This window comes from Piliocolobus tephrosceles, chromosome 9, assembly GCF_002776525.5.
Source record: "Piliocolobus tephrosceles isolate RC106 chromosome 9, ASM277652v3, whole genome shotgun sequence".
NCBI classification, from domain to species: Eukaryota; Metazoa; Chordata; class Mammalia; order Primates; family Cercopithecidae; genus Piliocolobus; species Piliocolobus tephrosceles.
The window spans coordinates 97,385,894-97,400,420 of NC_045442.1; the positions used below are offsets into that span (position 1 = coordinate 97,385,894).

The 14,527-nt window shown below is 43.7% G+C and overlaps 1 protein-coding gene across 4 annotated transcripts in view; it reads left to right on the forward strand.

Moving 5' to 3' along the window:
* Positions 1 to 13,901, forward strand: part of PARD3 (par-3 family cell polarity regulator) — a 720,675-nt gene extending 706,774 nt beyond the window's left edge. For 3 of the 4 annotated variants that reach the window (XM_023218154.1, XM_023218152.2, XM_023218155.2), the window contains 2 exons: positions 4,751 to 4,878; positions 12,834 to 13,901. In XM_023218154.1, coding sequence (XP_023073922.1) covers positions 4,751 to 4,878; positions 12,834 to 13,227 — 522 coding nt within the window. In that variant the 3' untranslated portion in view covers positions 13,228 to 13,901. The remainder of the gene's footprint in view (positions 1 to 4,750; positions 4,879 to 12,833) is intronic. The other variant, XM_023218153.2, reaches the window with a different exon arrangement.
* Positions 13,902 to 14,527: the final 626 nt, after the last annotated feature.

Sequence of the window (14,527 nt, forward strand, 5' to 3'; positions counted from 1 at the left end):
TGATTAAAAGTTGTACATAAGTCTGCTGAAGAAAATAATTACTAATATTAGCACTGGCCACTTTTCAACAGACTCAACAGTTGACACTCTTTACGTGATTTCATGGCATAAAAATGATTTCTGTTTAATCTTTAAGTTGCTACTCTTATCAGAATACAGAATTCCTATTAGGGTCACAGCTCATATGAATTGCTAAAGTAAGCATTGTGAATCTCAAGGGAATGCCATTGGTCTTTTTGTCATCAGCATCATTCTCACCATCATCTTCATCACAGGTTTTCATCCGAAGTGCTTGAATGTTTTGTATTTTATTTTTTGTTTTCTGTATGTGCCCTTGGACATACGAAATTTTGCAGATTTTTATCATTCATAATTTAAGGAGAAAATCTGCTCAAAATGATCCTTTATAAAAATACTACGTGTGTGGATATATATATACACACACACATGTGCACACTCACACATACACACTATTTTCCTTATCTATAGGAAGAAAAATGATAGATTATTTGAAATTATTGAATATTCTATGTAAATGTTAATATAACAATGATTTTATTTTATAAGTGGTAGCACACTTGCATATTAAGCTGTCAAAAAGTCTTACAGTATTACCTAGTTCTAATTAGTACTGAAACTTTGTACTATGGATATTCATGTTTGTTCTTTACTCTATTGACTGTCTATTAAATATTTTATTTTGTATTTTCATTTTTTTCTATTTTTATTTTGAAGCAATGATTTTATTGAATTAAGAGAAATGCTTAATGACTTAATTCATAAAACACCGTATGAGACCATTACAAGCATGTAATCTCCAGCACTTTGGGAGGCGAAGGTGGGAGGATCACTTGAGATCAGGAGTTCAAGATCAGCCTGGGCAACATAGCAAGACCCTGCCTCTATAAAAATTAAAAAGAAAAAAAATTAACCAGGCGTGGTGGTACATACCTGTAGTCCTGGCTACCTAGGAAGACTGTTTGAGCCCAGGAGTTTGAGGCTGTAGTGAGCTATGGTTGCGCCACTGCACTCCAGCCTTGGCAACAGAGCAAGATTCTGACTCTAAAACAAAAACAAAACATGTTTTAAAAAAATGTGGAAAATATTTTTTGTATTTTACCCTACTAAGTGATACCAACATTGTATTGCTTCCTCAAACTTTAACTATTATCCCTTTATAATCTATGAGAAAGACATGTACTTCGTAGTGCACTTACAAAAACAGCATACATATTTTTCACTAGTGGTTTTAAACATAGGCCATGAAGAGATTCACATATCGTGGCTCTCCAGCGTCCTGTGTCATATATACTCATGTGTTTACTTCTGTCTTACAGTCTCTATTGTTATTATGGCCCTGGCAACCGTGGTTTTTTTTTTATTTAAAAGGTCATTGCTTGTAACCAATTTCATCACAGGGTTATTTATAATTTACACTGTTAAAACAGAGCTTCGCCTTGTTCTCTGGTGAATCTCCAGAGTTATTACAATTATGCCTATGCAGGTATTTCCCTATATGGGTGTTACTTTGTCATTGCAGTTGTTGATGATATTTTATTTGAAAACGTACACTTCTCTGTGAGGTTACACATTACCTCTTTTCTTCTCTTTAATTTTGTGCTTGGACTCGGATACATTATTTTGTTCCTGCCATAGGGATTGAAGTCACAGTGTGTAAAATTCAAGAGTGCCATTGTAATACTGTTCATCCAGTTTTTGCTTTTAAGAGGTCTTCATTTAAATTGTGAATTAGAGGGGGAATTTTTTATTCAGGCCAAGTGTCAAACTTGCCAGGATGAACTTACTTAGTTGTTGCTCTGAGCTGGTCATGTATACAATCTTTCTTGAAATATGTGGCCTGTTAGAGTTTTATCATAAAAATAAGAGTGATTCTCTTTAGTAACCCACCCTTTTGCAAGCTCTGAAAAGAAAAATGGAGTAAAATATTAATGGTGAAGCCAATGTTTATGTTTCCTCCTGGTGATTATGATAGTATGAAATATGTCAGTTTGCTGATCCCAAACTCCTTCGTTCCTTTTAAGTTTTCAGACCCCATATGCTGATAATGTCATCATTGGAACATATCCAGATCCAGCTAGATACTTATAGCTGATAAAGTCTGAGGTGAAAAGTGTCAGAAAACATAGCAGAGAAAACAAGTCCTTCAACTTCTTTTTTCTCTGTCAGAAACACATTTTCAGGCCTATGGGAGAAACAACTTAAAAATATACCTGAAGTTTCTACAAGACCTTGCAATTTCCCTTCACATCTCCACAAGCAGCTTGTCACAGAACAGCACGAGCTTAAAAAGCTGGTTACTAAATCCTGCTGCAGAATGCCAGATCTTTCAAGACTGGTTGACACATGCATATAGCTTACACTGAGTGAAAAGGAAAGGAAAATGTGGTTCTTTTGAGGGTGTAAAGGAAATGGTATAGTGTTTTCTCTCTGTCCAGTGGTTTATCTCAAGCTTCCCATTGCTCACCGTGACAAGAAAACAGCTCAGTTTCCTTTTTGGCCAGCCTCATCAAGTGTAATAGAAGAAAATGTCTGTCTCTTTTAATGCAGTTGATGAACAATTGTTTGCATAAGCAGAACTCGCTCAGAGAAGTGTTTTTCTTGCTGAAGGCCTCACTGATGTGTTATTTGAATGGTGTCGTGAAGCGGGTCTCTGAACACACATTTGTTCCAGTGAGTGCGGTTATAAACATCCCCTAGTAGAGACTGGGGTATTGTAAAGCCTAATCTCCTCACACATTATTTTTGTATCGGGATATTTTTAATATGCTCACTAACTAAGCCCATATGCTTTGAAATGTTTGTCCTGTATATTGCTTCATTACTGCTTATCAACAAGTAAGGTCGTGCTGGCTTTGCAGAAAGAGAACAATAGATGATGCTTGATAGTTCTTTCTGTCCTGGCCAAAGCCAACCATAGAGGCCATTCTTTTGGTAACAAGGCTACCTGTTATCTTACAGCTCGCCAAATAAATGCTAAGACTCTGTTGTTCTAGAAAATCATTATCAGGGCAAAGTCTACCATTAGCTTTCAACTCTAAAAGAAAATCAATAACTTGTTTCTAATAGACATTCCTCTCAGGCTATGCCTGATGCACAACATCGCGTAACAGAGGGGGAACTGAGGGTGGCCAGTACTGAAAAGGATCACTTAAGGGGCCTCCTGCTGATGCTCTGACAAACCATTGAGATGTTTTGTAAATGTAGAGGCATCATTGTCTATTTTGAGCACAGCTACTTTTATTTCAAAAGGCCAGATCTAGAAGGTAAGCTAACCATCATCAGTGAGAAGCTGAAGCATCCCAGAAGCCTGATCTATACAGTGCAGTATACACGTTCAGGAATCTGATTTCAGCGACAAGCGCCAATCACCAGATGACTTGCTGACCAAAGTATGGTTTTCTTTTCTTTCTTTTTGTTTTTCCTTTTTTTTTTTTTTTTTTTTTTGAGACAGTGTCTTGTACCATCACCTAGGCTGGAGTGCAGTGGCATGGTCATGGCTCACTGCAGCCTCAATCTCCTAGGCTCAAGTGGTCCTCCTGTCTCAATTTCCCAAGTAGCTGGGATCACAGACATGTGCCACTGCACCTGACTAATTTTTAAAATTTTTTCGTAGAGACAGGGTCTCACTGTGGTGCCCAGGCTGGTCTTGAACTCCTGAAATGGAGTGCTAACCAAAGTATTGAGTTAGGAGGATTGAAACTTTCTCTAAAGGGGATGATCAACCTAGGTTAAATTACCATTTCCTAATAACTAAGGTAAAATGCATTACCTAATAACCAATTTAAGTAGCGATTAGCTTTTGGAGTTGTTCTTTTGATAGGCATTTCTGTTCCCTGTTTGGCTGCCATCTGTGGATTGCAGGAGGCCTGTCAGTACCTAGTTTAAACTAATCTTGGCTTAAAATTTCACTGTCATCCTGTAGTAAAAGGGGAATCAGCTATACTGTGTCCTGCTTTAAAACTAAAATACATACCTACCCCCCAAAATTCAGCATGGCCGTACTCGCAAGTGTGCACTCCTGGACTTTCCCACTTTTGAGAGTTGTAGCAAGTTTTTATTTTTATTTATTTATTTATTTATTGGTATTAACATCTTCTAGTTTTTGGAAGAGCCTCACTCTCATTGTATCTGCTCTGTGTATTCTCAAGAGAGGTAAATGGCATCTTATGTCAGCATTTACCAAGCCTTATTAAAAAGACTAGATGCTGGGTATAGTGACTTACACCTGTAATCTCAGCACTTCGGGAGGCCGAGGCAGGATTGCTTGAGGCCGGGACAACGTTGGGAGACCCCATCTCTACCAAAAAAAAAAAAAAAAAATCAGCCAGGCATGATGGCCTGTGCCTGTAGTCCCGGTTACTCCAGAGACTGAGGTGGGAGGATAGGAGTTCAAGGCTGCAGTGAGCCATGATTGTATTACTGTGCACTCCTGCTTGGGTGACAGAGTGAGATCCCATCTCTAGAAAAAATTAAAGAAGAGTAGAAAGTTTGAACTCTTTAATTTAAAGCACATGCCAAAGCCAAAATCACAGTTTAAGAAAATTGAGTGTTTGTGGGCTCATAAGAACAATTATATGTATGCCACTTTTCTCAAAGAAACGATTTTTAAAAACCGCAGAATTTTCAAAATTTTCAAAGTCAATTCGTAAGAATCGAAACGGAGTCAACCAGTTGTGTTATCTGTGCGGATCTTTCTGGTTAACGATGTGCTTGCATTTTCCTCTTCCAGCCGAACGCACGGCCGGCGGCGCAGAGCGGGCGGCACTCGGTGTCCGTGGAGGTGCAGATGCAGCGGCAGCGGCAGGAGGAGCGCGAAAGCTCCCAGCAGGCCCAGCGCCAGTACAGCTCTCTGCCTCGGTAGGAGGACGCCTGGCCGAGCCTCCAGATCCAACCCCCTGCCTCGGCCCTTTAAGATCCCCCGGCCCTTTAAGAATGCACTCCTTCCCAAATCGCTGGGGCCTCTCCAGCTTGCCCCTGGTAGCAATGGAGGAACCAATAAATGTCTGGTGGCTACTGTTCCTTAGCGTGGGGAGCTGCCTTACTGCGAGGCCAGCGGAAATGCCGATTGCAGGAGATGCCAGTATTTTCAACCACAAGCTCCCTAAAAAAGTGAAGCAACTGGTGTACTGGCTTCTTAGTATTGGCTCTCCTGCTTCCCGTGTGGACAAGACAGTATCTTCATCTGAAAAATGGGAAGATAACCCTTATTTGGCGTAGCACATAGGGTAATTAGAATCAATGATACTTGATAAATCCAGAGCTCCATAAAAGGATCGGGATATGCCGTGGTTGTGTGGGATCCGTGGTCCCAAACCTCACTCTCTTACTGTCCCATCATCACTGTTGTCACCCATGTTTAACTTTAGAGGGTCTCAGGGATGCTGAGCTTGTTAGCTGGAACCAAGCAAGCAACCCTTACCTGCCTGCTCCCCAGGGGAGAGGGCTTGACCCAGTTCTCCGACAAAGGATCTCAGGTGACTAAGTGCCAGTACATTGAAATGGTAACTATTTTTCCATCAAAGTATTTCTTCCAGGCATAGTGAGGAATAAAAATATTGAAAAACATTCAGCTTTTTAAACTTCCCAAAACAAGTGGCTCCAGTAGCCACATTCTTATAGGCATTTGTTGCTGTATTTGAAAACCAAGGACAAAAATATTTTAAGTAGGAAAAGATTCATTTGCCATGTTGGTATCAGGTAGACTTTTGACTTTGAGCAAAACAGTTTTGGGGAGTTAGGAGACAAATGCTTATTTTGACTGACCAATGTAGACTGATCTTGATCAATTTCTAATAAAGATGAGTCCTGGCCAGGCATGGTGGCTCAGGTCTGTAATCCCAGCACTTTGGGAGGCTGAGGCAGGCAGATCATTTGAGCCCAGGAGTTTAAGACCAGCCTGGGAAACATGGCAAAACACTGTCTCCATAAAAAATACAAAAATTAGCCAGGCATGCGACACATGCCTGTAATCTCAGTTCCGTGGGAGGCTGAGATGGGAGGATCGCTTGAGCCTGGGAAGCGGAGGTTACAGCGAGCCGAGATCACACCACTGCACTCCAGCGTGGGTGACAGAGCAAGACCCTATCTCAAAAAGACGAATTTCTTTACATGTTAGTAATCACTGTAACAACCACAAGGGACTTCACCACATGGACACAGGTCAGCCAAGGGGACATGGAGTGGATGAGTCTCCGTGGGCATGAGTGCCATCTGTTGAAGCAATTTATTCATTCAGTTGTTCTTTTTCAATCCATAAGGCTATGTATAACCCCTTTGAGTACTAAATTATTTTTTGCTTTAAAAAGGAGAATTGCCAGGTTCTTTAGCCTGCTCTAGGTAAGAGTCATTAGAGTTTTGGTCTTTACAGGACCTTTGATATAATCTTATCTTGTAAGGAAACAGCTCAGAGTAGGTAAATTTCCCCCAGCTCACACAGCTAGTAAGTCATTTTGCCAGCATTCAAACCTGAACCTGCCCATGTCCTAAACTATGATTTTATAAGGCTTGTTGCTATCAAGGGCTTCTGTTCCCAAATTTTTGGGGACAGAGTCTTGTTCTGTTGCCCAGGTTGGAGTGCAGTGGCATGACCTTGGCTCACTGCAACCTCCGCCTCCCAGACTCAAGCAATTCTCATGCCTTAGCCTTCCAAGTAGCTGGGATTACAGGCGTGCGCCACCTCACCTGGCTAATTTTTGTATCTTTAGTAGAGAAGGGGTTTGCCATGTTGTCCAGGCTGGTTTCGAACCTCTGGCCTCAAGTGATCTGCTCACCTTAGCCCCTCAAAGTGCTGGGATTACAGGTGTGAGCCACCATGCCTGGCCCCAAATTTGGGATATTAACAGGTACAAAGTTCCCCTCAATGCTCTCCTGCCCTTAGCATTTAGAAGGAGGTCACTGTGTGAATCAACCCAGTGAATCAAATGCCTAGGCACTTGAATTAGACATCAAGGTTCGTCTGTGTAAAATCCACCCTCCCTGCTGCACTGCCCCCCTCACCCGCCGCGGCCCAGCCAGTCTGTGTGGCTGCATTCCATCGGAAGGGTGAGCTGACAGCGTGGACCAGTTGGCCCACCTGGCACGGCCCTGCCTGCACGACCACACGGGTGGGCCAGGGCACTTCATAGCTTGTGTGGATGGTGTTGTCAGGGCAGGGGCTGTGTTCTTACTTTTATTGGCCAGTTGTTTGGCTTCATATATTTTGGCCATGCCTGAGAGTGTCTCTAAGGATTGAAGGAGAAGCACAGCAAAGTGTGTATAATGAGAGCAGTGACATGGGAGCTGCCAAGGGCTGAGAAAGGGAGGTGAGAGAGACAGCGGTGGGCAGCCAGGAAGGCAGGGCGATTGGAAGGGAGAAGAGACGCTTGGGTCCCAGTCCTCAGAAGAGGCAAAAGAGAAAGGCAGGTGCTTCCACTGAATTTCTCCTGGTTGCATTCCAAAGTAGCTCATGCATTCCCAGCCGAACCTTTCATCTTTGCCTTCCCTTTCCTCTCCCTTCTTTACTCTCAACCCTGACATCTCTTCCCTTCTCCGCCTCTCCCTGCGGAAGCGCCTGGTAGAAGTATCTATATTTACACGCAGAGGAGGGTTGCAGCCCCTACTGCTAGTGCCTCCGCTGTTATTTAGTGTTGCCCTAAATAACTACAGCTTTCCCTCTGGGTTAATTGTAGCTCCCTATTTTTAGTTATTTTATCCTATTTAGATATGAGAAAAGCAGACATCCTCAAAGAGTTATGTAAGTTTGGGCAGCAGAGGCTGGTAGGCTTCTGCAGTATCTTCTTGTCTTCCTTTAGAGAATAATTTATCAATGGGAATCTTCCTGTTTGTGAGGGAGATTAGGAACGCAGAACCCTGCGCCCAGCTTGATGCCTCGCGAAGCAGCCCCACTCTGCGGCAGGCTGTGTGCAGAGATCTGAAGCAAGGGAAAGAAAGCAAACAGGAGGTCCGGGGGACTGCAGCCACCTCCATGAGCTTGAGTCAAGTCCAAGTTTCTGACATGTGATATTCTTCAAAGACACTTGACCTCTGCTTTTCGGATGTTGACAATTAACAGAGTTTTGTCTAAACAAGTTGGTATGGCATTAGAAACCAAAAAGATTACACACATAAAAAAAGTATAGTTACAAAGTGGAGCATAAAATAAAACAAATGGTCTGGGCTTTGTATCAGTTGCGTTAGATAAGGTGGTTTGAATTAGAGACATGTGTATGAGAAAGAGTGGTTTGTAAATTGTAACTGTAAGTAAGAAACTACAGGCAGAATTCAAGTTACATTTTGGAATGTCAGTGAGAAACACTTGGCCAGGTGGTAACACTAGTTGGCAGGAAAAAGGACCTATGTGGTGGCCCCACACTCAGTTCTCAATCAGAGTAGGATTTTTGTTTGTTTTTCTTTTTCTAAAATAATGTATTTTTTATTATAAATTATAGGCCAGGCGCAGTGGCTCACGCCTGTAATCCCAGCACTTTGGGAAGCCAGGGTGGGTGGATCACATGGTCAGGAGATCGAGACTATCCTGGCTAACACGGTGAAACCCCGTCTCTACTAAAAATACAAAACATTAGCTGGGCGTGGTGGCGGGCGCCTGTAGTCCCAGCTACTCGGGAGGCTGAGGCAGGAGAATGGTGTGAACTCGGGAGGCGGAGCTTGCAGTGAGCCAAGATTGTGCCACTGCACTCCAGCCTGGGCAACAGAGCAAGACTCCATCTTAAAAAAAAAAAAATTATAAATTGACAGTTTATATAATTTGTGGGGCACAAAGTGATGTTATAGTTTATGAGTACAACATAAAATAATTGATTAAGCTTAACCAAGTTAGCTAACATATCCATCACCTCAAATATTTACTCTCTCAGCATTGTGAAACGTACAATACTCTGTTATTAACTATACCTACCATGCTGTGTAGTAGAACAAACAGAAAAATTACTCCTCTGTCACTGAGATCTGTACCCTGTGACATCATCTTTCTTTAATTCCTAAATTAGTTTCTTTCCTTAATATCCAAAAGGCAGCCCCCAAATGGAATAGAGGCGTGCGCAGTCACAGGCACTGGTAGAGAGACGTAAGGTTCTTGGTTTGGTGTTTCCCTTCATTTTCTTGTCCTGCCTCTCCATTTCTTGTTCTCCTCTCCCTTGGCTCCCTGTCTGCTGTGGTCTGACTTCCTCGAAAGCCTTGTATACCTCACCCTCCAAGCTGTGTCTCTGCATCCTCCTGTGTTCTCTCCACGAGCCCCATTTATTATGTCTCCAATCTACTTCCCAACTTCTTAGCCTCGCTCCTTCTGTCTTCCTCCATCTGTCTGTGTCCCTGTCACCCTGGTGGCTTAATGGCTTTCCTTAGGCATCAGATTTTTGGTTTGAGTCTTCTCCGTGCTGATGGTCTCCAGGCCGTGTTGGAGGTGGTTGTAATCTTTAGGTGATAGTTATTGCCAAACTGCGATATGTACTTTGAGTGGATTCAGAAATGTCCAGGGGGCTCATTGCATGCAGGACCAGACAATCCTATGTGTTGGTTATAAAGAAATTCAGCGAAAGGAGATTGATGTTTTGTTGCTGTTGTTATCCATGACCTTAGCCAAGGGCTCACAGTGCAGTGGGAAGAACGTGGCCTTCCCTCTGATGTCTGCAGCAATGTGCTGAATTGCCCTCAATTAGCAAGGGCTCCTTTCTCCTCTGTTGCGTTTCTGTGTCTTGGCATCTCTACTCAATCCCTCCAACCAAGGAAGGGAAAGCTTACTTTAAAAAACAATTTTTGGCCAGGCAGAGTGGCTCATGCCTGTAATCTGAGGACTATGGGAGGCTGAGGTGGGCGGATCACTTGAGTTCAGGAGTTCAAGACCAGCCTGGTCCAACGTGGTGAAATCCCATCTCTACTAACAATACAAAAATTAGCCAGGTGTGGTGGTGTGCTCCTGTAATCCCAGATACCCAGGAGGCTGAAGCAGGTGAATCCCTTGAACCCAGGAGGTAGAAGTTGCAGTGAGCCAAGATTGCACCAGTGTACTCCACCCTGGGCAAAAGAATGAGGCTCTGTCTCAAAAACAAAATAATTAAATTAAAAACAACATTATTGTTTGGTCAAAAAGATGCCTCTCTAAATCCAGAGCCTTTTTTTCTTTTTTTCCTCTTTTAGAGATGGGATCTCACTTTGTCACCCAGGCTGCAGTGCAGTGGAGCAATCACGGCTCACTGCAGCCTCAACCTCCTGGGCTCAAGCACTTCTCCCACCTCAGCCACCCAAGTAGCTGGCTACAGGCACCCATCACCACACCTGGCTGATTTTTTCAAAACATTTTTTGTAGAGGTGGGGTCTTGCTATGTTACCCAGGCTGATCTCAAACTCCTGGCCTCAAACAGTCCTCCCACCTCATCCTCCTGAAGTTCTGAGATTACAGGCCTGAGCCACCACACCCAGGCTCAGAGCCTAATCTTTGAAGGCAGAATGACTTTGTCTTCAAACTACTCCTCTGGGACCTGTTAGTCAATCATTTACTGAGTGCAAGTCACTCTTCTAAGCACTTTACGTGTGTTATTTCATTTCTTTCTCCCCACAACCTTTCAAGGTTAGAAATTATGCCTGTTTCACAGGTAAGGTGACTTGAGCCCAGTGAGCGTAACTCTCCCAGAGTCGCACAGCCAGGCAGAGGCAGGCTCAGGATTTGAATCTACATTGCTCTGAGCCTAAGTCACTCTCCCACCTCGCCCTGCTGCCTGGATGCCTGTTTTCCTAGTGCAGGAAACTCTTCTTGTCCATTTCCTTCCCTTGGTCTCTACAATTGGCCCATTTCTCATTCTATCCTTAATCAAGAGCATATAGATACAGCTAACTTCCTTACCAAGGAAGTGTGTGTGTGTGTGTGTGTGTGTGTGTGTGTCTGTCTTATGTGCATTTTACCCACATATCTTACTTCAGACTCAGGGCAGTCTGCTTCCTTCTCTCTTTACCGATTAATTTGAAGAAAATTTTAGCTACAAAAAATTCATTCTCCCACATTGTTGTAATTTCCATCCCTAACAAACCTTGCGTGAATTCTCCCTGTTTAAATCTAGAAAGACTGTCTTCCGGGGATGATACAGAATCCACTTAGGGTGCGCAACCGCCATAGCGCGAAACCTGGGGCTTCATGGAGCTGGGGAAGAAGGGAGTTGATGGATCTTAGTAGGTCAGGGATGAAAAAGAGGTGAAATGTCTGCAGCCTATTTCTGATTATCTTCAAACTGATAACTCATAAAGGAATCCCATTTTTGTTGCTGTAATATCAGTCACAAGTTCCTTGTTTTAATTAAAGTTTCATGATTAATGTCAAATCCCTGGTTTCATACCGGCATTTTCCAACAGTCTTGTCTCTGGGCAGATTAATTTATGACTTTTTAAGTGAAGATAATCAGTGCTTTAGGCAAATAAACTATTCCATCACATCTGAGGATTCTTGCCTGGGCTGACTGTACAAATGGTTCAGTCTTCCCTTAAAAGAGACCCAGACAGACATGCTCTAGAATGCTCATGCAGTCATCATCATAGCCAGAGGCAATGCTGGACTTTAGGTCATTTTCCTTACTGAAAATGTTTCCGACTACATTTTAGGCCATATGGAAAATGGGTGGATTTCCCTCCAAACCATATTGACGCAATTCTGAATGTTCAAAAATGCAAATTGCATCATTCCTGCGGGAGATGCAGTGGCTTCCCAGACCTTCCTTTCCTTCCATGAGTGTTTTTGTGAACATTCAGCTGTGTTGTGTATGTTGATGGAAAGGGCCGAGCAATACATACTGTCGCCAGATGATTTTCTTATTGATAAATGGAGCAATATATTTTGTTTTATTACTCAATTGTCTCTCCCCCTCTTCCATTTTCAAGGCAAAAAAATTAGGGCATGTCTTCCTTTCTGGCACAGAATTGTTTTACTTCATCATAGCCAATCTTACTGTAAATTCATAAAACCATCTAGAGACTTGATAGTAAATTAAAGATGTTTCAAAACAATAATGTTTCCTGGAAATCATGCGCAACCCTGTTGCAGAAGTGGTAAGAATTTGAAATTTTCATATGACTCTGATTTACTTCCCTATCCTGGGGCGACAGAAAGCAAGTTAAGTAGGTTACCCTGGGCTTTGGTGAAGGTAAATGTATAAGAAAATAGTGCTTACTCTACAGACTTCTGGACTCGCCCTCCAATCTCGATGAACAAGTATCCTGGAGAGTGTCAGTTGCTGACATACACAACTCGAAAGCCAGAGCTTTAAGGGACTGCCTGTTGCATTTTTTATCATAAAGGAGTCTAGACTTAAATCTTTCATAACCGAACCCACATTGTAATCCATTACATGTACTTCATATTAGCTAGTGCTTCTGGCATTATGGTGGCAGCTGTGTAAAATATTTGCTGTGCTTGTTTAGAATTGAATTGTAATGTTCTAAAGCGAGGAGTTATTCCTACCATGGAAGCTGCCAAACCTCTAATACTTCTCTGCTTTGCCAGTGTGTCTAAATTGCAGGAGATATTGGTACCCTAAGCAGAACAGACACAACCTGCTCAGACACAGGAAGATGACTCTCTTTTTAAGTAGCTGCACAGTCTAGTTCTCTCTCCTGTTTACTCACTGTTAGTTTAGTTGTCCAAGACTATGCGCTTGCTGAGGACAGTCATTTTTGAATTCTCCGGCCGCCCCTATCACAGTGTCTGGCATGTGACAAGAGAACAGGAATATTTATTGAAACATGAAAATGCATATTCCATCCCATCCTGCCCCCTTTCCTCCTCCTCCCTCCTTCTTCCTACCCTCACACTAACGTTTGGTTTTGCTTTCTAGGCAAAGCAGGAAAAACGCCAGCTCGGTCTCCCAGGACTCTTGGGAGCAGAACTACTCCCCCGGGGAAGGCTTCCAGAGTGCCAAAGAGAACCCCAGGTACTCCAGCTACCAAGGCTCCAGGAACGGCTACCTGGGAGGACACGGCTTCAACGCCAGGGTCATGCTGGAAACTCAGGAGCTCCTTCGCCAGGAACAGAGGCGGAAGGAGCAGCAGATGAAGAAGCAGCCTCCTTCCGAGGGGCCCAGCAACTATGACTCGTATAAGAAAGTCCAGGACCCCAGTTACGCCCCTCCCAAGGGGCCTTTCCGGCAAGATGTGCCGCCCTCCCCTTCTCAGGTTGCGAGGCTGAACAGACTTCAGACTCCTGAGAAAGGGAGGCCCTTCTATTCCTGAGCGCGCAAAGAACAGATGCTTCATGTCACGCAATAAAAGACATTTTCCTATAAAGACTTGTATTTTGGGAGTTTTTTTAAAACCTCGATGGTACTATGGAGTATTTCTGTTGTTGGTATCAGTGCCTTTAAGCGGTATAGGCAAAGAAATGGAAGGCCTTAATGTCTTTGCCACGATGTCTCACGTGTCTGTTTCATGGAAGGATTTCCCACCCTGTGACAATCATCTGTTCGAGGCGTTCACGTGCTGTGCGCCTCTCCACAGTGCCGGGAGTCTCGGCCCGACTCATGCGCTGTCCGCGGCTTGGTTATAGCGTCCCTGCACCGCGTGCCAGACAAATTCACCTGACACGGAGGATGACGCGCGCGGCCCTGTCTCTCCCTCTAAGTTCTCTGAGCTGTGAGATGACATCTCAGTCTCTGGAGGAGGAAAAGTGGGCGACATACACCAAAAATTGGGGCTTTCTGGTACTTCACAGCACAGCCATTTGTCATACTTTGTCATCAGTGTGGTTTTCTCTTTCCTTTCTCAGCTCCCTGTGACGGGAGAGTCGGTCATCCTATTACAGAAGCTAAGCCATAGTCCAACATTGTTTGGTTACCATGGGGGTCCTTTTGTAACTGCCTTATAACTCAACATTACCAATAAAGCAATGATCCTAGTCTGCGTTTACACATAGGCTTGTTCGGTCCTGTTCCTGACGCGTGGGTTGAGCCACCACAGCTCTGTGTGGGGAAGGTGGGAGACGGGAGTGGCTCCTGCCGGGGGAAGCTGGGCGTGCCATTGGCCCCGTGTCTATCAGGAGGGGAGAGCTAAGAAAGAAATTCTCCTAGGAAGAGCTCATGGCCCAGTACATCCCAGTAATTATTTTCATTAGTTTTTGTTCTGACAGCTTGTCAGGAAGGGCACAGAATGGGACAGAGATAAACAAGATGGTCATTTTGATCTCTCTATGGCTTTTCAAGTCAGAGGCAATTGACGCTTGTCTAATGCATCCACACACTGCATATCTGACTGGAGATGCCACGCTCCTAAGTAATTCTGCCATGAAACATGAAAGACAAAGGAAAAGCCGTTACACATCACACAGAGAACATTTTCGGGTCCCACAGCGGCGGTGGCAGGAAGCTCGCTCTGGCGTCAGTATTTGAGTGTGTGTGGGGGTCTCGGGGACCTCGGTGGCTCCCACCTTCCTTCATCGTTCTGAACATCCTGTATTGTAAACCGTGGCTGGGTTGCCAAAGTGCCTGTGAATTCTGATGTGGAAAAAGCTGGAGGTGAAAGCTCAGCATACCATGTA